This window comes from Pseudonaja textilis, chromosome 12 (assembly GCF_049901715.1).
Source record: "Pseudonaja textilis isolate UNSWEBS1 chromosome 12, rPseTex1.2, whole genome shotgun sequence".
Lineage (NCBI taxonomy): Eukaryota > Metazoa > Chordata > Lepidosauria > Squamata > Elapidae > Pseudonaja > Pseudonaja textilis.
Genome location: NC_142001.1, coordinates 19,989,902 through 20,016,231, shown reverse-complemented (window position 1 = coordinate 20,016,231; position 26,330 = coordinate 19,989,902). Strand labels below are relative to the sequence as shown.

Here is a 26,330-nt window from a genome sequence, read left to right as displayed (position 1 = left end):
CTCTCTCTCTCATTCTCTCTCTTCCTCCCTTTCTCTCTCTTTAGCTCTCTCTCTTTCTCTCTATCTCTCTCCCCCCCTCTTTCTCTTTCTCTCTCTCTCTCTCTTTCTCTCTCTCTCTCTCTGTCTTTCTGTCTCTCTTTCTCTCTGTGTCTCTTTCTTCCTGACTCTCTCTCTCTTTCCTCTCTCTCTCTTCTCTCTCCCCCTCTCCCCCCTTCTCTCTCTCTCTCTCTCTCTCTCTCTCTTGTCTTTCTGTCTCTCTTTCTCTCTGTGTCTCTTTCTTCCTGTCTCTCTCTCTCTCTTTCTCTCTCTCTCTTCTGTCTCTCTGTCTCTCTCCCTCTCTCCCCCTCTCTCTCTCTCTCTCTCTCTCTCTCTTTCTCCCTCTCCTCCCTCCCTCCCTCCCTCCCCTCTGTCTCTCTCCCCCCCATAAAAACAAACTATACTCTGGGATCCTCCATCATTTCTAAAAGGGGGAAGGGCTCCTATGAGAAAAACATTTAACTAACATGGCAGTAGACCATGATGTGAGGTCTTATCAGGGTTAGAGGTACATTTACACCCAATGATATGAATAAGAAGATTTGGGGACCTCTTTCCATCCAAATTCAGTGCTTTGAACCAACCTAATGTATCTCCCACTGTAAGTCCTACAGCATCTTCCCCTTCTCTGCCTGTATATCAGGCAGATATATATATAATAAGATAAGATATAATAATATATATATATAATAATATAATATATATATATATATCAGGCAGATATATATATATAAATCCATCCAGAATGATCTTGAATGATCTTGAAATATCACTCTTTCCACACAGCCGCAAACTGCCACAAGGGAACCAAGCTGACTAAAATTGGGGTATGTATTTAGAAGTCCTAAACCACATCTTTCCCCATCAAACCCTGGTTTTTCTTCTTCTTTTCAGACTCTGGTGAGTATCTTTCATCCTCTTTCCTGCTACCGTTTCTTCTCTGGTGAGAAATTGCCATGGTAGCAGCGGAGATTGTGCCTTAGTAACTACTAGAGGGAGGTGGCCGATGGCAGACTCGTTTGGCAGATTAAACTAAGAGAAACAACCCTGGCATCTCATGGCATCTTGGCTCCTCTCTTTATCTTGAGAAGGCCTGAAACGACACCTTGCAAGGCAGAGAATGTTGGCTTCCCCCCCCGCCCCCCTGCCATCAATTGCCAACTAGGGGTCACCGAGCATACATATTTTTACTTCCAGCTTTCCTTGCAATTCACGGTTTAGAAAAGTGTTCCCGCTTCTGCAAAGGCAGAAGTTTTTTGCAAACGGCTTGTAACCTCCTTACAAGCCTTGGATATTGCCGTTTTGCTTCCTAACATTAGAGGACTGTGGGAAGATTTTGGATTACAGGGATTATATTCACATCTGACCACTAGGAGGCACTCTTTAACTTTTTTTTTTTTTTTTGCTAAATGTATATGGAGGTGTTTTTACCACCACCACCACCACCCCCCAAGACGCAACTGGACTTTCTGCTTTTGTTTGAAAATGTTTCACTTCTCATCCAAGAAGCTTCTTCAGCTCTGGAATAGTTTCTTTCTTGTTGATGCTGGTCAGTTGTAGGCAGGTGAGACTCTAGAAAGAGGGCAGAGAAGAGCAACAAAGATGATTAGGGGACTGGAGGCTAAAACATAGAAAGAACCGTTGCTGGAATTGGGCAGGTCTAGTCTAATGAAGAGAAGGACTAAGGGATGACAGGATAGCAGTCTTCCAATATCTGAGGGGCTGCCCCAAAAAAGAGGCAGTCAAGCTATTCTCCAAAGCACCTGAGGGCAGGACAAGGAGCAACGGGTGGAAACTAATCAAGGAGAGAAGCAACCTAGAACTAAGAAGGAATTTCCTGACTGGGAGAACCATTAACCAGTGGAAGGCCTTGCCTCCAGTTGCATAGTGTCTTCGATAACCACAGTAACGCAAAGACCTCAGCAAACTGAGCCCCATGGCTGCCTACTCTGAGCATGCCAACGAAGAAGAAAGAGAGAGGACCTACTGAGAGCACCACTGCCTTTTCTGCACACAATAATGAGACTGATTTATTGATATCAAAGGCCAATCCTTCCTGGGTATACTTAGCTAGCTGCCGATGAATCTGATTAGTGTGGTTTTCCATCTGGCAAAGGCAAAACCCTCGCTCGTATATTTGCCGCAGGATATCAGCTCCTTTTCCTTCCATGTAGATCAATCTTTTTTTTTTAAATCGTGTTTCTCCCCTTTCTTTCCTCCCTCCCTTCTTATTGCTTATTCTCCAAACAATCTGCAATTCCCCTGAATCCCTTCAGGATGTCTTGGCAGAAGGGCGTACAAAACTGTAATCGAAGCCTAAATGCAGAGGGTAATCGGAAGGAAGGAAGGCTGACAGCTTCGGAGTTGGAGGAAAGTGGCACCTTTACAGAACATCCTGAGTCTGGCTAATTAGCCACTTTTCTCCCTTCTAAGCTTGCCTCCTTCTCAACCCGCAGACAGTAATTGCCCACCTAATTCTGTAAAACTTCCTTCTGGCTTTGTCAACAACAACAACAACGACAACGCAGGCTTATTAACTCTTCTGTTTGCTTCTTTTATGCCGCATTCGGGGATCTTCTGAATGGAAGGATGGAAAACGGCTTTCCCAGAGGTAAGGCATGTGATTGCCCACTTGCCAACATTTTCTACATCCTTGTTCCAGGAGTGCCACCCCAAGACCACCCCAAGCCTGCCTGTCTTGTTGCAGAAGATTGTGGGACATCCTACCCTGGACTTCAGCTCCCAGAATTCCCTGCCAGTGGCTGATACGCCCTGAATCCAAAATTATTGCCAAGGGAAGCATAGTCTCCCTCCTCAAATTTGTCAATTTAGTTTTTTTTTAATTTTTAATTAGAGTCACTCCAATTCTACTCAAGGCTCTTGGGTTTTGAAGCTGTAGGTAGCTGGTGTCCACCCTTGGGTGACTGGCAGCCCTTCTGTGGCTGAAATTCTGGAACTGCGAGCCATGATTGTCAACTGCAATCCCTTGAGAAGTGACACCTTGGTTTTTATATGACTTCTGGGCTAGGAGGGATTAATTGTGATTGCTTCCTGATGTGAGTTGATTTTAGACTTAGGGACCCATAATGTGGAAGAGAAGGACACCCTTACCCTCAAGAGCTATCAGGATTAAAAATAGTACTTGTGTTCTGGAAACAACCAGGAACTAATGCTGGTTTTCTGACATGGGCATAATTGGTTTTTGGAATTGGGTGCCATTAACACCTGGACTATTACATTCTGCACTCACCACCTGGACATAAAGGTGCTACCACTAAAATTGACTTTCTAGAAGGAGAGTTGGGGAGAGTTTTGTGGCTCAACACCTTCTCCCTAAGTTCCAGATTCTCCTTGATTCCATGGAGAAGAGGAGGGTTGGAACATCGCTTGGTTAGGAGCTGGTTCAGCTCATTGACGTGGTTGAAGTCTTGGCTCCTGATGTCAAAGACCCCCAGAGTGCATCCTTCATGATTGTGTCTCTGCTTGTGTCTTCAGATATTCCTCAAAGGCCATCATCAAGGCCAGGTCCAGCCAAAGCATGCAGGACATCATATGGGAGCTGCAAAACACCTTGTCTGGAGATTACACTAAAGATCAGTTGTCCATGAGCGTGAAGCAAAAAGATACACGTGTTATTTCTTTTGGTAATATAGTCACTGGATTTTTTTTAAAAAACCCTAATGCTCTTTCAACTGAATGATCCCTCTTCTTTGCATACAATAACCTTGAGATAGTAAAATGGGAGCATCTCTCATCCAAATGATGCTGCAATCTTGGGGCTTAGAAAATTAGAGGCTAAAATGTCCTGGTTTTACTCTGAGAGATTCAAGAGTCACACCCCATGATAGGACACAGCATTAGAGGAGAAATTTGCTATATCTCTTTACCTCTCCATCTGTAAAGGAAGGGACATCTTAAGATATCACAACTGCTTACCCTTCATTGGGTAACCTACTCCACTCATTGACAACTCGTAGTGTCAATACTGAAGTGGCTGGGGAGAGAAAGGTTAGGTGATCTTCCATTCTTACCCTCTTGTCCCAAAGATCCAGACTCATGTTCTGAAGAGACCGTCCAGTCCAACTACAAAGGGATTTACACCTGGCCGAAGATGGTTCCCCCCAATCTGATGACCTTGCCCTGCCAGGCCAACCAAGAGTTGACAGCTTCCAGAGCATGGTGAGTCAAGGGATGCACAAACTCCCCTTCGTTGACCACCGACATCATACCTCAGACGATCTTCGGTGGATATCATTTTCCAAAGGATAATTAGGGTTGACGAACTCCAACTAAGAAAAGATCTCCATGGTCATCATATGTCACTCAGAAGAGGGCCGTCCAAGTTGTGGGCCTCAGGTAGTCCTTGACTTACAACCACAGATAGGGTTAGAATTTTCATTGCTAAGGAAGGTTAAGCCGTTCACCCAAGGAAAAAAACTGCCCAAATGAAAAAGAAAGGACAAGCAAGATGTCTATGGAGATCCTCAGTCATCCAGGTCATGGTTATCCCAAAGGTGCTTTTTCAAGAGGCAACTGGACTTTCTTGGTTCTCTTTGAAGATGTTTCACTTCTCATCCAAGAAGCTTCTTCAGCTCTTCTTCAGAAGCTGAAGAAGCTTCTTAAATGAGAAGCAGAACATCTACAAAGAAAAACAAAAAATCACCTTTGGGACAAAGGACAATCAAGCAACGAAAGATGAAAGAATATCTGCTATGCTTCTAATCTCTCTGATGTCTCCCTTTTTACTTCAAAGCTTGATTAACCTTCAGACTGAAAAAGCCTATTGGAAGAGGTCAAACTTGACCGCCTGTCCTCTGTTGCAAACTTTGCCAGATAACATACTGGATCTTAGAAATGTCACCGTCACAGTCGGTAAGTTCCTGGGTGGGCTTGTTTTTACGTTGAAAGGTGCTAAAAACCAATGCAGCTGTGCCTACTTTTCTTCTCTAGCTACACCTAATGAAGTCCCACTTTCCTCCCATTTCTTGGAAGCCCTTCCTTGTTGGGAGGGGGTGGGATAAAAGGGTGGGTGGTAGTGGGCAGTAGACTTGGGGAAATCATGGGTGTGACTGTCCTGTTCCTGCAAATCCTGCAGTCTCCCAGAAAAAAACCCTATCAACTTTCCCCATGAGCTGCTAGCTTTCTCACGAATGAAGGAGAATCTACGCGTCCCGGGATAATATTGCAGGATCAGTCACTGGAATCAGAGGTTTTGTCTTCTGAATTTTTGGACTCGTGCTAGATCCTATCTTCAGGGCTTCGGCAAGAGTCCGAAAACTCTGAAGACAAACCTCTGATTCCAGTGACCGACCCAGATTGGCTTTCTGCTTGGAACCAAGTCAACCGTTCTTCAAAACTCAGAAGTCTTGTGAGATGCACCTCAACTTCTGGCAAGGGCTTAGTTCTTCTGTCTTTGGTCCGTTGCAGAAAATGCTGAAGAGGTGGCCGATCACATTTTATATCTCTTGAGTTTTTCGGACCTGAATAAAGACAAAATCAAGGTCCTGGTGAACAAACTGACCGATATTGCCAACTGTGAAGAAATCAGCGTGGGCCTCGCTGAGAAGACACTGCAAATCATGAATATACTTCTGGAAGATAAAAACCAGCTGCCAGACATACAAACAGTGCTCAACAGGTATGGAAAAAAAACCTATTCACCTGTTAAACAGACGCTCAAGGGACTTCCACTTCTGAGTTGAGGATCCAGAATCCAGAATCCCAGAGTTGGAAGGGTCCTTGGAGGTCTTCTAGTCCAACCCCTGCTCAAACAGGAGGCCCTATACCAATTCAGACAATGCTTGTTCAAGCTCTTCTTACCAAGCTTCCAGTGTTGGAGCATCCACAACTTTGGGAGGCAAGTCGTTCCATGGATTAATTGTGCTCACAGTCGGTAAATTTCTCCTTATTTCTAAGTTGTTAGTTCCAGACTGAGATGCTTGTGTGAAACTTGCATGTAATGAAGCTTCATTTTTAATGTACGACGATTAGCGTACATTTCAAGTGACAATAAAGTTATTCTAAATCTAAGTCTAAGAAACAGTCTGGGACTGGAGCACTACTGTAACATAGGGGTAGAGTCCACATTATTTCCATAGTCTTTGGAGGACAAGACCCCCCCAAAAAACCCCTGACCTCCTTTCTCTATTTCTAAAAACATGGGAATCCAAAAAGAGATGAACAGCCTGCTTTGGAACAGGTTGTAATTATGCCAAAGAAAAAGTGTGAGACTTTGTCGTGATTCTCCTAGAAATATTTGCCTCCTACTAAGTTTTTCCAACCGCCCAGAATTCAAAATCTGTAGCTTTTCGGTAACAAATAGACACCTTTCACAAGAACCAAGTTTTGCTTCTCCTTATCCAGCCATATTTCTCTCCCAGGCCTGCCTTTGCACGTGCAAAAGTGTGCAGAATAAATTTCTGCAGCAAAGGAGAAATGCTTTTTATAAGTGCGACAAGCCAACACGAAACATCTGAAGATGATGGACAGATCCCACCTCAGACAAATGGTTTTATTCTCTATGGTCGTATGCTCCTTGGTGTGATTTTGGGTACCAGATGCGGTGTGAAAAGTGAAGCTTCAGAATTTATGACGCAACCACATTAGCAGGAACACAGCTTAGCGCAATTTCAGTGTTGACACCCTCGCAGCGTTCTTCCCCCGGCAATATTCTCTCCAGCTTCCCAGTTCCAAGTGAGAACACAGCCATGAGCCATTACTGAATACGCTGCCTGTTAGATAATAGCAGTAGCACTCAGACTTATACACCGCTTCACAGGGCTTCACAGCCCTCTCTAAGCAGTTTACTGAGTCAGCACCTTGCCTTCAATAACCTGGCGTCCTCATTTTACTGACCTCAGAAGGATGGGAGGCTGAGTCAACCTTGAGCCAGTGAGAATCGAACTGCTGGCAGTCGGCAGTCAGCAGAATTAGCCTGCAATACTGTATCCTAACCACTGTGTCACTACCACGATGATGATGTTGATAAAAATATTATCCATTCAGCTGTGTCTGATTCTTGTCAATTCTACAGGCCAGGCCTCTTCACACTTTCTGATCTTGCACGATTTCTTAGAGGTGTTCTGCCTGGTGTCACTTTTGATGGCACTGTGTTTTGGGGCATCTGGGTTTCATTTTACTGCTAACTCATCCAAACATACCCCAAAGGTGCTTTTTCTAAAGGAAACGGGACTTTCTTTGTTTTTTGCTTGAAGAGGTTTCGCTTCCCATCCAAAAAGCTTCTTCAGTTCTGACCGTGACCTGGATGACTGAGAATCTCCATAGATATTCTTCCAAACATAGTTCCCCCGCCCCCAGTAAATTCCCATGAATGGCACAGCCAAAATAAGTGAGACTAAGTTTTGTCATTTTGTCTTCCAGTGATATTATAGATAGTCCTTGAGTTACAACTTGTGATGGTCGGTATTTGGGTCACCCGGGTGATGGGCCTGATTTTATGACTGTTTTACAGCGGCCATTAAACAAACACTGTGGTCATTAAGTGAAACAAGGGTTTGCTGTGGTTCAGTTTGGCCAAGAGCCCAACATAAGTGACAGTTCTTGGCAAAACTGCCCCCCAAAATGCAGTCATGTGACTGTGGGACACTACATGTGGACATAAATGTGACCTGGATGTTGAGTGTTCAAATTGTGGTCCCCTGATGGTGTGTGTGTGTGTGTGTGTGTTGGAACTTGGAATCTTGGTTGTAAGTACCTCCAGGGAGATCCATCATAATTTCAAACAGTCACTAAGTGAGCGATCATAAGTTGAGGGCTACCTATATATATAAAACATGGTTTGATGGCCTCCATAACACATTATTTATGAGCTCTTGTGTACTTTCTCCAGACTATTAACGCTCATGGAAGAAATTGGTTTCAAGATGACCTTCAACGGGAGAAACGAATCAGTCATCTTGCCTACACTTGCTTTGGGGGTGCTACGGCCAGATCCCATGAACTTCCAAGGAGTTGCTTTTGGGGTTGTATCCTACACTTTGAAGACCAGTCCCCAGGTGAGTCCTCTCTCACACCCTTGTGTTTCTCCCCACCTCTTATCACCTGTTTCTGTCAGGTACTTCCTGAATTAATTTGAAATCAATTCTAGAACTTTCTCCATACAGCTCAGCATCCAACCAACACCCTTTACGGATGTCCAGGCCTCAATATATTTGCCAGAATTATTGAGAAATTACCTAAAGCCCCTATCTTTTGATAGAGAAAATTTTACTGGGATTCAATTCACCTTTTTTGGTGCCCCGTTTTTCTTTAAGGTAAGAAGGCTGGATTTGCAAGACAGGGGAACTTAGCAATGGATGCCAAGGATGAGAAGAATAGCTGAACCCTAAGATTTAATTTGTGACTCCCTCATTCTGGTGGAAAGTGTTTGGAAATGGCCTTGAGGGATGGATAGGAGAAAGAGAGGACGGAGGGAAAAAAATCTGTGTTTCTTTTTTAGGATGATAGCTTGAAGAACGAAGTTCTGAACACCTATGTTGTAAGTGCCAGCATTGAAAACAAGACAATTGAAGATCTCATGGAACCAATCAGCATAGTTCTACAGCATAGAAGTCCACATGAGGTAGAGCACCACATTGTTGCCAAAAGCACCCGTGTTACTTTCACAACATTGAAGGTGCATTACTTAGCTGGAGCTATCTTGGATGGCTGGTTTGAGAAGACTGTGGACCAAGAAAGGCCTACAGACCTCTGGAGAGCCTTCATTTACACGAAGGAAGAGGTTATGTTGGTGATCTTAGATCTTGGTGGAGTTGGAAGAACAGAAACATGGAAAGGCAGAGCTCACAATAATCATTGTTATTGATTGATTGAGTTAAATTATAACACTTCCTGTCATCCCATCAATGAACAGGATGCACTAAAGAGAAATAACACATTTCAGATGTAGATAACATAATTTTTAATTACAGTCTGAGCCCAAAATAGCTTATAAAGCAAACGGTGTTTTCCTAGTAATGGAAAACAATCATCCCGTCATTACTTACGTCAACATGGCAATGAGTTAAATGGCTTATAAACTATATTTAGCCACCTCACCTCATACATGCAGATATTAACATTTTTATCCAAGTTCTGAATATCAGCAACAGGCATATTCAACAATATTGCTGGGGCATCGAGTTGCCCAACTGGGGAATTGGGAAATTGGAGAAAATCCTGCTCATTTCTACTAGTGATAATGCAAGGAGAACTCTTGCCTTGAGTGAATAGAAGGTCTTGTGACAGGTCCAGCATAGGTGGGAGTTATCTCCTACTTAGGACTTCTGTTCTTAAGCCAGTTTCTTTCTCTCTCTCTTTTTACTACTAGGACGATGCTACAGTGCATTGCGTCTTCTGGGACTTCAGTAAGAATGGTGAGTACTGAGGACTCCCAAGATGAAAGTGTGAGAGATGGAGAGCAACAACTGTTGCTCTCAACAAGATGTTCTCAACAAGCCAGCATGAACCTCTATTCACACTCCCTCCGCCCTTCAGTGCACACCTGAAGTCTGGGAGCAGCTATAAACAGCAGTCGAGAGCTACTAACCATGGGTGAAATATTTCATTTCTCTGTTGTGTAGATGGCCTGGGCGGCTGGAATACCTCGGGGTGTGAAATAAAAAATACAAATAGGATCTACACATCCTGCAGTTGTAGCCATCTGACCCATTTTGGAGTTCTGCTGGTAAGTTCATTTCAATCGTTGTCCCAGTTACAGTGGGAAAAAATGGAGCGCGTATATTTTGGGTATGTCCAACCTTGGCAATTTTAGGACCTGTGGACTTCCAGCATTCTCCAGCCATCCATACGGGGACAATTGTATTTCTCAAATTATTATTTTTTCAGGACTTATCTCGGACACCCCTCAACGATGCTGATGAGTGGGCTTTAACGCTGGTGACTTATGTGGGGTGTGGCATTTCGTCCATTTTCCTGGGCTTGGCATTGTTGATTTATCTCTCAACTGAGTGAGTAGAGTTGGCTGTCTGTTTTTTTCTTTCTAAACTCAACAAAATTTGGAGCTCCTCGTAGTCCTGCCGTAGAACCTTCATTCACCCCCCAGATAGCACGCATCGAGGAAGTCAAATAACGGTGTCCCTGGAAGAAGTGAGATCTGTGTGACAAGGGTAGGAAGTGATTATCTTTGCCCCTTTTCGTTCCAGCAAAGTCCGTGAGGACTACCCTTCCAAAATCCTCGTCAACCTCTGCTTTGCTTTGTTGATGCTCAATCTTGCCTTCTTGGTGAACTCTTGGCTAGCCATGTTTCAGAATCCTGGCCTTTGCATCGCGGCGGCTGTGACCTTGCATTACTTCCTGCTGTCTGCCTTTACCTGGATGTGCCTGGAAGCCATCAACATGTATTTTGCCCTGGTGAAAGTCTTCAAAGTCTACGTCCCGTATTACATGCTCAAGTTTTCCATAGCCGGCTGGGGTAAGTATCGGAGACATGGCGTTTTGATTTCTAGACGAATGTTCCCGGTTTGTAAACATCATGCAGGTTTCGGAATTTTGCCGTGTGGTTTACATTGTTAAGAGTGGTGCCACTGGTGAGCACAGGAAAGGGCACCTTCAAATTCATTTTCAAGGGCACCACCAGATGGAGATGCAACCTATCTTTGGGTAACAATCTCCATCAAGCAAAGTGAGGGAATAGAGGCGAGGCTGCCTGGTCATTTTTCATGCAATCTTCCCATTAAGGCATCTGGTTGGCTGCCTGGGTGGGGAACAGCAGGACATAATTGTACCAGGCATCGTGTCGCTTATGGGAGACATACCCTAGAATGGGCAGGGCCAGAGTTTCTTCGGGGGGGATTGAGTGTTGAGGAGGAAGAGAAGAAAGGAGAAGGAAGGAGAAGGAGGAGAAGAAGAAGAATGGTCTCCTAAAAGATCTCTGATTCTAAATGTGATGTATTAAGTTTAAAACTGGGATAGATGTGACCCCCAAACACAGAATGATGCCCTACCATCGTTAAAATGTCCCATTTTAATGTGACAGAGGAAGAAATTTCAGACTAAAATCATTGAAGTTAATTCTTAAGCTTCACAAGGCTGAATCGCTCTTATTTTTTTTTAATGTGGGTGTTAGATATTAATCCAAATTCTTCCTGTGCTCGTCTTTCCTGTTAACTAGGGCTTTGCTCCTACATTTCTTTTCTCCAGCTAGGACTCTGCAGGCGTTTCTCCTTTTTTTATTTTTATTTTGGGTTAATGCAGTTTTGTTTTCTTGGGGCTCTTTAGGAATCCCAGCACTTATCGTAATTGTGGTCCTCAGCATCAACAGAGACTTTTATGGGACTGACTATGCTCTGAGAAGAAGTGCCGACAGCCCATCCATGCAATTGTAAGTCTTTTGTTTTGATGATTTTTTACCCGAAAGAACAGCTGGAAGAAATTCAACCGAAGACCCCCACTGCTATAATTCCCACTGTTCCATCTTTAGCCCCTAAATTGTTTACATACCTACTTCAGCAGGTTGCATTGGTAAAAAAAAAATATTGAGCTAAGAGCAGGAAAGCTCAGATCCTAGTCTATCTTGAATCGTGAAAGCTCACAGAGAGATCTTGAGTCAGTTTTTCCTCTTCAGTCCAACCTATATTAAAAGATTTTTGTGGTGGGGAAAAATAGGTGGCTGATGAAGCTTTATATACCATGCATGAGTTTGTCTATGAAAGGTGGACCTATCAAATCAAATCAAATCAAATCAAATCCATCCATCCAAGGTGCTGCTTTTTATCTATAAACCTGTCTTCTTTAGCCTGGCATCTTCTAAGAAGGTTGGATCAAAACTTCAAATCAGTCAACATGGAGTTGACCAACCCGTCTTCCTTTATCTTTCTCCAGTTGCTGGATTCAGGACAACTGGGTTTTTTACATCTCTCTAGTTGGCTATTTCATCCTGGTATTCCTGATCAACATTGGCATGTTCGTTACTGTTCTTTGTCAAATCCGTGTCATGAAAACCAACAATCCCAGGGTCAAGAAGGACCGGAACCAAGAATTCCTCCTTGACTTGAAGAGAGTGATCAGCCTTACATTCCTGCTGGGCTTGACGTGGGGTTTTGCCTTCTTTGCATGGGGCCCTTTGAAGACTGCCTTCATGTACGTCTTTGCCATTTGCAACTCCCTGCAAGGTAATTACATCTCATGATAAGGTGCACTGGCCATGGGGGAGGGGGGAGGGGGGGAAGGACCATAGCATAAGAAGAACACAAGACCAAGTTGTGGCCCTTGGTAGTTCCAGCTACAAGATCCTGGTGTTCCTACAGCTCAATTGTGACAAAGTTCCACCTCCCTACAACACAGTAGGATGAGGGTAGAGTAATTCCAAAACATCTTCAAGGTGCCAGGTTGAGATAGGCCCAAGGATACAATACTCAAGTCATGAGGTGGTGGAGCACCTGCTTTAGATGTAGAAGACTGAATTTCCAGGTGCTTCCATCATATATTTCCAATTGTAACCAAGGTATGAATTATGTCTGCTCTGCTTTATCTCCTTGTTCTTCTCTGTCCCACCACTTGATGAGATTTCTCATTGTCTCCTCCAGAAATTATAAATTTGAGGGATGGGTGGGATAGATTAGACTCTTGTTTGGAGTCTTCAATTCCTTGTAGAACATTTTGTAATGTCAGTTGAAGAACCAGAACACTTCTGATTTTGTCAATGCTTTGTTAATTTCTGTGGGATGCTTCTGTGCTTTCTGCAACTCATCTGCTCCTACAACCTTTATAATTTATGAAAAGCTTGGATGACCAGAATGCGTAGGACAACCCAAGGAACATTTAATGTGCTTTCCTTTCTAGGGTTCTTCATCTTTGTCTTCTACTGCCTCATGAAGGATAACGTCAGGACGCAATGCCAGATACACTTCTGCTGTGGGAAATTTCAGCTCGGCAACTCCCGTAAGGCACCCGTCGTTTCTTTCTGTTCTGAGGCGGTGTTGCTTTCCTTGACATGACGGGCTCACACAAACTTGCAAGAGTTGGTCTTAACGCTTGCAAATGTATGATTGCTGCCCTGCTGCAGTGGTGATATTCAGCCGGTTCATACCGGTTCACATGAACCAGTAGCAAGGATTTGGCGTGGGTTGTCGACCTGATAGTAACCCGGTCACCCAGTCGCCTCTTGCTTGCCCCACCCAATGCTCGTTCATCCCACCCGCCTGGCACTAGCCCGCCCAGTTGCTCCTTAAGATATTTCTTTTTTTCCCCTCCCACAATCAGCTGTTCCTACAATCAGCTGTGCCAGGAGTCTCCTCACTTACTTACTGCTTCACCCAGGAGGCCCAGGAAGGCAACCCCCCCCCTCCATTTTCTGCCTTCCTGAGCCCTAGGGAAAGCCTTCTGGGAGCAAAAACGCCTCCCCCAGGGGCCTTGCCTGTGGCCCAGAAGGCCCCAAAAATGGGGGGGGGGGGCTGCAAAAAGCAGAAAAATCCATGCCCACCTAGTCATATGGCCATACCCCTCGCAACGCCGACATGTAAATTTTTTTGAATCCCACCACTGTCCAGGAGCTATGGTAGAACATGCTGTAGAAGATAGCAGACTTTCTACTTCTTATTCCAGATTTTATACCTCTGTTACCCCCTGAATTCTTCCATCTGATTTCAGAGTCAATTAGCTCAGCCACCGTGCTGAGAAATAACCATTGCATCATTGAGCGGAAACACGCGAGTCATTCTTTGAAGTCCCCCAAGTCTTGCGCCACAGGATCCATAACCAATGGCTCTGACAATTTACCTGAAGCAAGTCCAGACTTTGGGTTTGAAACCGGTGAGAAGGAAGAAATGGATATTTGGGGGAGTAAGGGCTTTGACTACCCATGTAGCAGAATCCTAGAAGTCTCTTTGACTGTTCCTCTTCTGAGAAGAATGATCTCCCTTGGTTAGCAGAAAACGAGCACAATGGTGTTAATTTTATTTTTAGCTTGCAGGGAGTTTTTACAGGAGCATTCAAAGCATCTCCTGTGGAACCAGAGGTTGTATGGACTACATTATGGTCCAAGCGTAAGATCCTTCCAAATGGAAGGAGTAAGCAACAGCAGTCAACCAAACTCAACTAGACCACGCCAAAATTTAACAGATGCCTTCATACAACATACTAAACTGATACAATGTCAGTCTCAGAAGATAGTGGTTGATGTCTTCTGCAAAGGGAGTAATTTTTTTGAAATTCCCAGTTCAACCTAGAATAGTTTAGTAATCAGATGTGTTGAGTGAACGCAGCCGTTCGGTAAAATCACAAAGACAAGACAGCCATTGTGGGGTGGTAGCACTTAAGATTATAAGGGGGCTATCAATAAATATTCCACAGAGAATTGACGATCTGTTATGCTTTGGGGACAAGTGTATGCAAGAGCTAAAAAGAAAATTCCCATCTATTTATATTTTAGATCACATTGCTTGCTGCAGTTACGGCCATATGTCCTCAGCTTCTCAGGCAGTCAAACTTCCCCGAATGAGGAGTATATTGCCAGGAGATGTTGACCTTCACCACACAGAGAAAAATAAAGATTTGTCTTAAAGGTGAATCTGACTCTTCCTTGGCTTTCTGATGCTTACTCTCACAGCTCAAAACAAAAATGCTCTCACTCAAAATTCAACAATCAGTCTTCACATAATTGAATGGAGGAAGATGCTGTCAGCCCTTCTCACCCATATGTTGGCTGTGGGCAACTGAAGTAGGAAGTCCATTTAAGCTGGAGAATAAGCAGGAGAGGAGACCAGTTGGCAGATTTCTGACTGTAAACATTGTGGGTGTATTTGTGTAAGTCAGGGGATGGCAACCCGTGGCTCTAGAGCCGCATGTGGCCCTTTCATCCCTCTGCTACAGTTCCCTGTTGCCAGTCAGTAAAAGGAAAAAGGAGGCTGCACTGGGAGGAGACTCTATGGTGGGGGAACTGGACTTCTGGTCAGCAGAGGAAAAAGGATGCTGTGCTAGGAGAGACTCTATGGTGGGGCAACCGGACTTCCGGTTGGCTCCAGAATTGAATGGGGGCTTCTGGTTAGGACCTTTGTGGCAGGGACACATTACTGTCTTATCTTTAGATCGGGCTTTCATGAAATACAATAAGCCATAAGGTGGTGTGGTTTATTTGTGGCATGGCGTTTTCCGAGATTCTAGCCAACTCTAGTGTATTTATGGCTAAACAAACATCGACATGGCACGTAGAGAGCAAGACCACGGCTGGAAATGAAACACTGGAAGCCAGAGGACTTATTTCATCGAAGGATCAAAAGTCTGGAATAAAATGAAAACCCAAGATTAGAAGCGGACAAAACCCAGCATGAGACTTCAGGTGAAGAAATGTCAGGTGTTGGCCAGAGTTTCTAAACTATGGTCCCCATCCAGGTCTGTTCAGAGGGACTAACAGCAAAGAGATTGTGGAGTTCAGGCTCAGAATCATTGGAAGCTGTCAGAGGTCTTCCTGAAGTTACCTTTTAAAAAATGTTCACCAGGTGTGCAAAAATGGTCCTGCCAGATGTTGAGCCTGTTTTTTCTCAGCCATTTATCACGGGAGCACCAGATTGGAAACGATGCACGTAGAATGATGTTTTAAAATCAGTCAGAAGCAACAAAACAACAAAACAAAAACAAGAGAAGTCTTGTTTGTTGACGCCAATTGCAGCATGCCAATTATTTGAGAAAGGAGAATTTCCTCTCATTAGTTCTATATTCCTCTGCCAGATAGTGCCTTTGTTCTATCTTCACACAACTTCAAGACTGTATCCTGTCGCCTTCCAACGCTGCATTGTTCAAGTTGTCATTTGGACTGAAGGCCTGTAATTTTATTCGAAGGCGTAAATCATGCCAAGTGCAGAAAGGTAGCTGATGCTACAGGGATGCTATTGGTGCAGGTAGAAGAAAATATGGAATAATTGCTTTAAATTTGCAGCTTCAGAGATAGACCATCAAACCATAGGCCCGAAAGGGACGTATTTTTAATTCTGGGTGGGTGGATCTGGAAGTGGTTTTACTTTTTATGACAAGGATGTACAATCTATTTATGTGCCTCACTTTTACCAAGGTGAGAGGAAGAAGGTTCAGGGTTATAACTGTTGGGAGGAAGAAAAAAGTTTTATTGAAAAAGATGTTTTGTACCAAAAGATGTCAGCAGCATAATGATTCTATTGATGATGCTTCAGGCTTATTCTGGGATGTGGGGATTTGTGCATTTACACACACAAATGTCAACATACACCGTCTTTTTTTCCTTCTGCTCGGAAACGCTTCCCTGACAGCTCCAGAAAGGGAGGATAATGAAGAAACTCAAGAATTATTTGATGCACCTTTTCAAAATGTAATTGCCATTTGCATTCATTTTTTTTAAAAAAATCAGAGTGACTCAAGCCTTGTGAATATTAATATCTACTGGAGGTAGATGGCCCACCTCTTTGGAAACAGATCTGAATAACTAACACTTTTTGTTTTTTGCAAAAGAGCTCCGCAGCCTGTAGTCACCCACTCTTAAAATCTGAAGAGAGCAAAGACATAATGTGGGATATTCTGATGAGTATTGGGGTAGAAATGGGAGGGTAATCAGCCTGTCATCATTCATCACTTATATACGCTTAGGATAATTTTTCTGTAGCTCAAAAAGGGAGGGTTAAAAAAAAAGCTTTTTAACTCCTTTTTTTTCCTTGGGAGCTTGAAGGGAAGATAGTTTGTGATGGATAGCTTCCCCTTGGCTTGGACGCCATCTGCCTTCACTAACAGGACAAATGCTTTTGTGAGCAACAGTGGTGATCTTCTATCTATAGCAATAATCCAGGGATCGAACGTCTAGGATATGTTGTGGGTGCCCTCACAAAATGGCTTCCATGGTGAGGAGAGAGAGAGAGAGAGAGAGATGGCTTTGCTCTCTGTGGTCCCTTTTAATCCTCTAGAATTCAATCCTTTCCCGCCCTTCTGGACACAAAAGAAGCCACTGAGCTGAATCTCCTATAATGTTGTTATCTTCCAAGGATGTCACCAGGGTACCTGAAAATTCAGAAGCCTTTTGGTCAACAAAGGCACTCTTAGACAAGATATGCTGTGTGGCATGGCACAAATTTTCAGAGTGTTTCAGTCTATGTCCATCCTTTGCTTGAAAACCTCCAGTGGTGGAGCCCCCATGACTTTAGAAGGTAGGCAGTTCCACCTGGGATTGATGTCAAGCCCCCCAAAACCAAGAAAGATGCTCAGAATTACTCCTCAGCAAGTTCCTTTATTGTTCCTCACATAGAGACAGAAACCTTGGCAAACTAAAGCAAATTACTCGACCCATTAGAATTTCTAGGAAGAAAGAATTTCTAGGAAGAAACTGTCTTGACTTATTTACTCCCAACCAAACTGTCTCTTGCTCCTCTGCGATACAACCTCTTCCTTCTGGGGAATCCAGACTACATTCCACTACAGTAGATGATTGTCCGATCTCACAGGTCAGTTGGAAGCACCCTGGACAGCGTCAAACGAAATGTCGATAACTTGTAAAAGCAAGCCACCCTTTTCTTTTCTCCTTCCGTCATCTCTAGTTTGTGACAGACCCTTCCTCTTTTCAATCTGTTACATTCCAGTCATTCAAGAGGCAGAATTCCGACTCTTGCCAATTCGGTTTGAAAATAAAATGAAACCAACTGTCATGAAGAAAGCTGGGTGTGCTTGAAAACCGGCTGACAGAACAGTGGGCCAGGCTATAAAGACATTCTCATCTGTTGCCTCTTTTCATATTTTGCAATCTGAGTTTACTTGCTCTATCTCTCCATCTCCACTTTCACCCACAGGATCTCTGAAGCATATTCAAAAAAAGGAAAAAGAGAGAGAGAGTGGGGGGAAGTAACCCCAACCATCTTCTCCACCTCCCACACAATTCAGCAGTGAAAACTATGCATATTTGTCTTTATCATGCTTGATGACTCCACAGCAAGAGGAAAAGAGTTGAATCTCCTGAGCAGTTGATTTTTCTGGTGAATTGCTTGGACCTCTCTTCATCTTTCTCACATTTTCAGGGACAGGAGATGATATGGGGTGAGTTTTAAGGGTTCCCTATTAGTTTAATTCCACCCGGAGCTTTCAAAAATGCCCAGGTCATCACTGCTGGTGAGAAATGCTGATCTCTATGAAGATGTCAACTCAACAGAAGAGCCGCCCCCCTTAATGAGCAACCAAACAAGCCAGGAAAGCTGGTCTGGAGATGCCTCCCTTGGTTTGGGGACCCTCTGCGTTATTTATGCAGCCTACGCCACCATCATTTCCATGGGTCTCCTAGGGAACGTCATCCTTGTCAAAGTCTTCTTCAAGATCAAATCCATGCAGACCGTGCCCAATATTTTCATTACTAGCCTGGCTTTTGGGGACCTGCTCCTTCTGTTGACCTGCGTGCCAGTTGACGCTGCCTGTTACATCGTGGATACGTGGTTGTTTGGACGAATTGGCTGTAAACTCCTGTCTTTTATTCAACGAACCTCAGTGGGGGTATCCGTGTTCACGCTCACGGTCCTCAGCGCTGACAGGTGAGTTTCGACCATTTAACTGTTCATGAAGGCACTGTAAGAAATGAAACTTCCTAGTCAAAATTGGACTATGCCAGTCCATAGACTTGACTGTCAAATGGCCAGATCCAGCTATTTTCATAGCTTAAGCCCTGCATTTTTTGTTTCTGTCTGATCACTCCTGGTCCTCAGACAGTTGGTAGCTGGGACAATCTTCTGACCAGAAATGCATGCAAATTCTGATGCATGGGAGAGTATATTTGTATGAGTGTAGGCGATGGGTTTGGAAGATTTGATTTTCTAGTGGAGCAAAATCACTGCTGTCTCTTTATCCTTTAGGCTATTTCAGTGTTTAAAATGTTCCTTTTCATTTCCAAGTAATGGGAAGCCAATGCGGTTTTTTTTTCCTTAAAGGAACAGAATCGGAAAATTCTGAAGCAAATTCTTTAAAATTCACTGCTCACATCTAACAAAATGATATCATTTACGGCGCAGCCAACAAATAAATGAGAAAGGATAATGATACGATTGAAAAACAAAATGCCTTTTTTTAAAAAGAGAGAGAGAATCTCTGCTGTATCTTGGTGCTACCTAGTGGTGCGGGAAAGCAATTTACAAAAAAACATGAAATGAAAGGCCAGGATGATTAGAACATCCCTGCGGCCCGTTGCCTAAGATTCGCACAAGTTTTAATTTCCTGGACTAAATCAACTGGCCTTTATTAAACTTGATCAGTTCAGAGGACAAGTATATTTGCAATAAGTAAATGAATAAATAAGTAGCACCAGAGGTTCAGCTGTTGAACAGGGGAAGATAACATATACCCAGAGCTTGGAGGGCGGAAGTATCATTACAAGACCTTTGTGTTGGGTTCAGGGGCTCTCTGAATAAAGTCACTGCGACTGTATGGTGTATTTTACTTTCCCTGCACATTTTGGGGTAAGAAACACACAGAGATTGTAGTATAATCCTGAAATACTCAACACAGTATGAAAAATAAAGGACCTGACCCCAGATACCTTCCCCAAACAGAGGGGGAAAACCTTCCTTAGCCTTCCAAGAGCTGACATACCATGTTTGGTAGGTACAAGGCGATTGTAAAACCCTTGGAGCTCCACTCGGATGCCGTTCTGAAAACCTGCTGCAAAGTTGCTTGTATCTGGATCGTCTCCATGTTATTTGCTACTCCGGAAGCCGTCTCTTCAGACCTCTATACTTTCCACCTGCTCGAGAAGAACACCACCCTCGAAACCTGCGCCCCGTATCCCGTCTCAGAACGTGTCCTGCAGGAAGCCCACTCACTGGTTTGCTTCTTGATCTTCTACATCCTACCCCTAGCGATCATATCGATCTACTATTTTCTGATTGCCAAGACCCTCTACAAGAGCACGTCCAGCATGCCCGCAGAAGAGCAGGCTCACGCCCGTAAGCAGGTAAGCAAAGGTTTCCAGCCTGCATTTCTTAGATCGGGGTCTCCAACCTTGGCAACTTTAAGCCTGGTGGACTTCAACTCCCAGAGTTGGAGACCCTCGTCTTAGATAGTTGGGTGGTCAGGGTTCCCACCAGTAGTGGGATCCTACCTTAGTTGCTACCGGTTTGATGGGGGGAATCGCATGTGTGTGCGTACCTGTGCCCCTAACAAGCCAGTCAGCTGAGAGGATGAAGAAACAGAAAACTAGAAGCAACCCTCCTACCCTCCCATGCATTTTTCGGTCTTTTATAATCTCAGCTGATTGTTGGGGGCTTTTTGCCCCCTCGTCTCGGCTGTTTGGTGAACTGGTAGTGATTTTTACTATTACTGTAGTTCAGCCGAACTGGGCCGAACTGGTAGCATACCACCACTGGTTCCAAGTAATAAATCCATTGCAAGTAAGAACTCTGAGGCAGGTAAATTCCTCAAAGAATAGCTTTATTGGAAATATATTGGTGCATATCTGGTGAAAACCAAGTTTGAGGGGCCCCTTGGTTTTCACCTAATTAAAAGTTCCCCCTCAACCCCAACCAACCAGTCACATGGCCCAAACGGTGCAGCGTCCTGATCTGGTGACATCACTCCTCCTTCCTCCATTCTCAGGTGTGAGAATGTCCTTGGTTCTCAAGAGAAAGTATTTTGCTTTGACTACACGAGCCCAGCACTCTCTAATTCCCCCCTCCCCATCAGGGTTGGGATTCTACTGGTTCAGCCTGGTTTGGGCAAACCGGTAGCTCTGAGGGTCAGCTGGGAACAACGATCAGCTGTTGGGCCCACTCGCTTGCCTGGGCTCTAGGCTGTGCTTTATATCCTGTTTTTCAAGCTCAGCTGATTCTCACGGCACAGCAAATTGCCACGCATCAGCTGTTTAACACACAGGGATTGCTAGAGAAGGTCTGTAGCAAATGTTCTGTACACGCACAAAGCGTGCTTTTGGTGCGCGTGTGTGCAAAGCACGCAAAGCGCATGCTCACTGAACCAGTTGTTACACCAGTTGAATCACCCCTTCCCTATCCCTCACTCCAGTGTGGCAACACTGAGGCCCCAAGACGGCTTCCCCCAGGTCAGCTTCAGGGTTGACAGGGGTCTTTTGAAACAGAAACAGGATTCTGCCCCCCCTCGCTTAGACAGAGTTATTTTGGAGGACATGGAGGTCAACCCAATGAGATCACTCAATTGCAGGATGTTCGCAGACAAGTGGGCTAGTGGGTGTCATAAATAGACTGTGTGGGCTATAAAAGGTTGAGCCAATGGATCTATTTGGTCCCCAAATGGCATCACTGTTTTGGGATCCAGAAGTTCTCTTTGAAGCACACCTGGCCCACGAGAAGATTAAGTGGGGAGAAAGCATTATTATAGTTTCATTGTGCACTACCGAGTCATATTTGTGAGATGGCCAGCTGTATAAAGTTTATAAAATAAAAATAAAGTATTCTCTCTCTCTCTCTCTCTCTCTGTGTGTGTGTGTGTGTGTGTGTCTGTATATATATATAAAATCAATAAGGTTCATTAATCAGGCTACTGAGGTGGGCTTCAGCTTTGAATCCCTAATCCATAGTAATCTGGAACTTTACTCCATAAAAAGCAAATTTGGCCTTTTTTCCCCGCCCCGTAACCGTGGCACCCTTTTGCCTTCTACTTCTTATGTTACACAAGACCATGTTTACTTTGCAGTTTTTATCAAGGGCAGGCTACGCCCAGCTCTGGTTTTTTGCTGATAAGTGGCAGAAAGTAACCGGGGAGATGTTCCCCAGCTTGTATCTCAGGAGAAAATATGGCGAGCAGCAGAAGCAGCCTAACTTTTATAAAAACAAAAAGAAGAAGAAGCTGAGCCTAGGCTGATCTAAGTCAGTCCTTGACTCCTCAGGGGAATTCTGGGAATTGAAGTCCTCAAGTCTTAAAGTTGCCAAGATTGGACCTCCCTGCCCTTCCAGTTGGCTTCCGTCACTAAGGCAGGACTCCTCCTAGTTCAGTGCCTTAACTGCTATGCCAATCTGATTCTCTCACCAAATCTTTATTGAAATGGGGAGCTGCTCCTCCATATTTTCCAAGTCTAATTACTAAAATTAAATACCTCTTTCTGTAAATTCCATGAAGGAACTGCAATTATTGGAAGCAATATTTAGCTGGCTTGTAGGAGAACATAAGAAGACTGTTGATGGGTCATGTTTTTTACGGTCCAACATTCAGAGTAGTGCTCAAGGACCAGATAATTTGGATGAACTGTTATATATTGTTATTATATTATTGGTTTAAAGCAGGGGTCTCCAAACTTGACAGCTTTAAGACTTGTGGACTCCAACTCCCAGAATTCTTCCTCCTCCAGTCATGTTAGCTCAGGAATTCTGGGAGTTGAAGGCCACAAGTCTTAAACTAGCCAAGTTTGAAGACTCTTGGTTTAAAGCAAAGGAAGGAAGGAAGGAAGGAAGGAAGGAAGGAAGGAAGGAAGGAAGGAAGGAAGGAAGGAAGGAAGGAAGAAAAGTTCCCTTCTTTGGAGTCATCAATAAGCCAAAAAAGGTCTAGCAGTATTTATCTCTTGTTGCCATGTTGATGTTGGCCTATTTTATGAAGAAACCAGGAACAATAATTTGCATTTTCCCCCCCTTAGATTGAATCCCGCAAGCGAGTGGCCAAAACCGTGCTGGTCTTGGTGGGTTTGTTTGCCTTCTGCTGGCTACCCAACCACATCCTCTACCTGTACCGTTCCTTCACCTACCACACTTCCATAGATACGTCCTCTTTCCATCTGGTGGCCACCATCTTCTCCCGAGCATTGGCCTTCAGCAATTCCTGCGTCAACCCCTTCGCTCTCTACTGGCTGAGCAAAAGCTTCCGCCAACATTTCAAGAAGGAAATCTCGTGTTGCAAAGCCAAGATGCCCGTCCGAAGGGCCAGCCTCACTCAGACGCATCCCCCGAGCCGAGCCATGTCAGTCACGGGCTCGGAAATCAGTGTCACTTTGCTCACGGATTATAGCATCACCAAAGAAGAGGAGAGTGTTTAATTGCACTTGGGGATCTGTCATGCCTGCTAGAGCTGCCAGCAAGATCCAGAAAATTGCCGAAGGGAGAGGAGAGATTTTTTGTACTCGGCAGAAAAAAATCTTCCCAGTGCATCTTAAGATCTCACACCTCGGCATCACGGAACTTTCCCGCGAATCCCAGCCATCTGTTTCACACATGCACATCCCTGCGTGGTTTTCCTCCCAAGCTGCCCTCCCAGGCATGTTCAACTTAACCAAACCCCACCCTGGGGTTCCCTAGGCCCTTTGCAAGGAAGAGAAACAAGAACCTGACTTGCTTTAGGTCAGGGTAGAGGATATTGGCAGCTGCCTAGGAAGGAAAGGATGAGCTGTTAGCTTGCGACTGCAGGAGGAGACAAGGGCTGGCTAACAGCTCAAATAGCATTAACATCAAATCGCAGCCTTGGAAGGGACTTGGGAGGTCTTCTTGACTGACCCCTGCTCAAGACTGACCCCTGACCTGATTCAATTTCAGACAAATGGTTGTCCAACCTTTTCTTAAAAGCCTTCTGGAGGCAAGCCTGTTTGTCATTCTCCTTACTCGCAGGTTGCTAGAAAGAGGTACAGAGATACTGTGTGTGTGTGTGTGTGTGTGTAAAAAGGATTAGTGTTAATTAGTCATAAAGTGGCTACATACACCATCAGAACCAGAGGTGGGATTCAGCCGGTTCTGACCAGTTCTGGAGAACCGGTAGTGGAAATTTTGAATAGTTTGGAGAACTGGCAAATCCCGCCTCTGACTGGCCCCACCAACCCCATCTATTCTCTGCCCCCAGAGTCCCAGCTGATTGGCTGGGTCTTCTTTTGTTGCCCTGCCCAGGAGAACCGAGCTAGAAAGCAGGTTAGTGGGGTGGGGGAGGGAATGGGATTTTGCAGTATATCCTTCCCCTGCCATGCCCACCAAGCCACGCCCCCCCCAAGCCACATCCACAGAACCAGTAGTAAAAACTTTTGAATCCCACCACATGCTGATTGCAAATAATGGCCAATAAACCCCTCCCTTCATATTCTGCTTCCAGAGACATTGGCTTCTGCATTCAAGGCCATTATGGAGCGATATGAGGACTTTGAAATAAGGGTGGTCCTACTGTAAGCCAGTGGATTTACGACGGTTGCCACATTATCGTCATCTGTGATCGTCTCAGGAGGCTTCTAACACACAAAGTCAACCGGGGGAGGAGGAAGCCAGATTCGTTTAAGGACTGCATGATTTGCTTAATGACTGTGGCTGAAAAAGTCATTAAAGTCGGGCACAACTCATTTCACAAACACATCGCTTCGCGACGAAACTTTCTGGTAGCCGTTAAGCGGAGAACTGCCTATCACGTCCTTGCCCCTTTCTTGAATGACGGGAGAGCTTTGCATCTGTCATCTGAAAGCAGGTTTTCTCTCCTCTATCGTACTACAGCCTTGTTGTGAAATTTCAATGATTAAGCCCTAATAAAGCTTGCTTTCGGTACAGCAAATGGTAACTGATTCTGTATTGCGAGTTGCTACTGAAAAACAGACTTGGGGGGGGACCTCAGCGGTCTTCTAGTCCAGTGGTTGCCAACCAGTGGGCCGGGGACCACTGGTGGTCCATGAGAAAGTTGTGGTGGTCCACAGAGGAAGGTCACCCTCAAAACAATTAATCCAGGCTGCACGGGAACACAAGGCTGTGCTGCCAACATGGCCTGCAGGAACACAAGGTTTGCATTGCAAACAGCATGAGGTAGTGAGGGGAGGGGGGAAAGGGTGGTGGGGGGACTTGCCCCATTCGCCTCATGTGCCTGGGCTGGTCACTGGGCTGCTTCTTTCCAATTCTTTCTTCTTCTGCCTTTGGCTGCACGCAAGGAAAGCAGCAAAAGTCTTTCTTTCTCTCCCCCAAACTCCGCCAGAAATGAGTCTTTGGGACCCTGCAAGGCCTCCTGCTTCAAGAAGCTGTGCCAGCAAAGACTCATTTCTGGTGGAGTTTGGGGGAGAGAAAGAAAGACTTCTGCGGCTTCTGCTGCTTTCCTTGCATGGAGCCAAAAGTCTCTCCCTCTCTTTGTCCCCCTGAGAACGGAGCTGGAGACGGTATCCTGCGATCCCAAATAAAGAACGATCAATCGGTAGGAAAACGGGGTGGGGAATTTTCCTGCAGACTTTTTTTTGGATTTTTCCCAGGGTCTCTGGTCCACGGGATTTAAAATTATGAGTTTGGTGGTCCCTGAGGTCAAAAGGTTGGAGACCCTTTTTCTAAGGCAGGAAACCCTGTGGCTATTCCAGACAAATGGCTGTCCAATCTCCTCGGGAAAAACCTCCAGTGTTAAGAGCCCCGCAGTGAGCAGAATCCAAAGAGGACAATTTCTAATTTTATGCGGTTCGACCCATGCCCAGTTGTGAGACCACCTTAATACTCAAAGAGTTGGGTTCAGGCTTATCATCAATATTGATCACTTGGCATATATGGTAACGTTCAATACTTTTTCCCCCCAAGATGAACGTGGTACAATGACTTTGGGAAATTCTTTTTCGTTTTGGAACTTCCTGTGAGTTTGAAAATTCTGTTGCAGCTTTTGGTTGTTGTTGTTTTTAGCTATCCCAATCTTAACGATCTCATTAGAAGCCTCCTTCTCTTGATCACAATTTCTACCAACATTCAGATGAGTTGGAGGCCTGGAGCTAATATATTTTCCAGGGTTTTGGTTACAGCATTGCTCCTGTGGGTATGCTCTGGGAAAAATCCCCACTTAAATTAGAAACCAACTGCCGGGTTGTTTCTACTAACACTGGAATAGAAATACTAGATCTTACTGTGCTCCCCATGGTGCAATTTTTGAGCTGGGGCCAGGTTAAACTGCACATTTCCCTACAGATTTGATTCTGGTCCCTCACTAAGCCATTATTTGCTGTATTGTGGTTCGTTGACCAAGACACAGTTGGTTCAACACACATCATTAACCACTGTTTATGCGCCATGGTGGCTGAGTTATACATACTAAACTTTTTTAAAACCCTGTAATATAAAGCACTCAATAATTGCACTTATTATCTGTCATCATTTGCACATTCATTTGAAATTATATTGCGCTTAATTTTATTGAATTTTCAGGAAAAAAAATCTCTTTCCAACAGGGCTGGAATGCTGCTGATTTTGGCGCAATCTAAATCACTATTTTCTCAGAAGTGCCATTTAATCCAGTGAGTTCAATATTAAATGAATGCACTTAAAAAGTTTTACCCAAGTAAAAAAATAACCAGCTGGACTGAGCTGGTATATCTCCAGCTTGTACTGCCCAAAGGAAGCCAGGCATTCTCCTGCCTTATTATCACAGTATTACAACACGTTCTGAGTTCCTATGCTAATGCATTA

General features: G+C 44.4%; 2 protein-coding genes across 3 annotated transcripts; both read left to right on the top strand.

The window, feature by feature from the left end:
• Positions 1-516: 516 nt before the first annotated feature.
• On the top strand, positions 517-14,712 carry ADGRG4 (adhesion G protein-coupled receptor G4). Its single transcript, XM_087941274.1, has 17 exons — positions 517-521; positions 3,532-3,680; positions 4,083-4,215; positions 4,790-4,908; positions 5,464-5,674; positions 7,886-8,051; positions 8,160-8,309; positions 8,495-8,617; positions 9,365-9,410; positions 9,618-9,721; positions 9,883-10,004; positions 10,200-10,468; positions 11,275-11,377; positions 11,878-12,167; positions 12,838-12,936; positions 13,645-13,806; positions 14,603-14,712. The coding sequence occupies exons 1-17, from the start codon at positions 517-519 to the stop codon at positions 14,710-14,712; spliced, it is 2,361 nt and encodes a 786-aa protein (XP_087797400.1).
• On the top strand, positions 12,174-23,578 carry BRS3 (bombesin receptor subtype 3). Of its 2 annotated transcripts, XM_087940804.1 has the most exons (4): positions 12,174-12,188; positions 18,082-18,524; positions 19,588-19,936; positions 22,583-23,578. In XM_087940804.1, exons 2-4 carry the CDS (start codon positions 18,091-18,093, stop codon positions 22,976-22,978), a joined length of 1,179 nt encoding a protein of 392 aa, XP_087796930.1. In that variant the 5' UTR covers positions 12,174-12,188; positions 18,082-18,090; the 3' UTR covers positions 22,979-23,578. The 2 variants fall into 2 exon arrangements, with proteins under 2 accessions (XP_087796930.1, XP_026572349.1); XM_026716564.2 differs by lacking the exon at positions 12,174-12,188 and having other exon boundaries at positions 18,030-18,524.
• The last annotated feature ends 2,752 nt before the right edge of the window (positions 23,579-26,330 follow it).

Bases quoted from the DNA above. Each gene is read 5' to 3' on its own strand.
- BRS3 (XM_087940804.1), top strand. From the start codon at position 18,091: ATGCCCAGGTCATCACTGCTGGTGAGAAATGCTGATCTCTATGAAGAT. The intron at 18,525-19,587 runs GTGAGTTTCGAC...CATGTTTGGTAG, and splicing joins ACGGTCCTCAGCGCTGACAG to GTACAAGGCGATTGTAAAAC. The intron at 19,937-22,582 runs GTAAGCAAAGGT...TCCCCCCCTTAG, and splicing joins AGGCTCACGCCCGTAAGCAG to ATTGAATCCCGCAAGCGAGT.
- ADGRG4 (XM_087941274.1), top strand. The intron at 8,052-8,159 runs GTGAGTCCTCTC...TTCTCCATACAG, and splicing joins CTTTGAAGACCAGTCCCCAG to CTCAGCATCCAACCAACACC. The intron at 11,378-11,877 runs GTAAGTCTTTTG...ATCTTTCTCCAG, and splicing joins GACAGCCCATCCATGCAATT to TTGCTGGATTCAGGACAACT.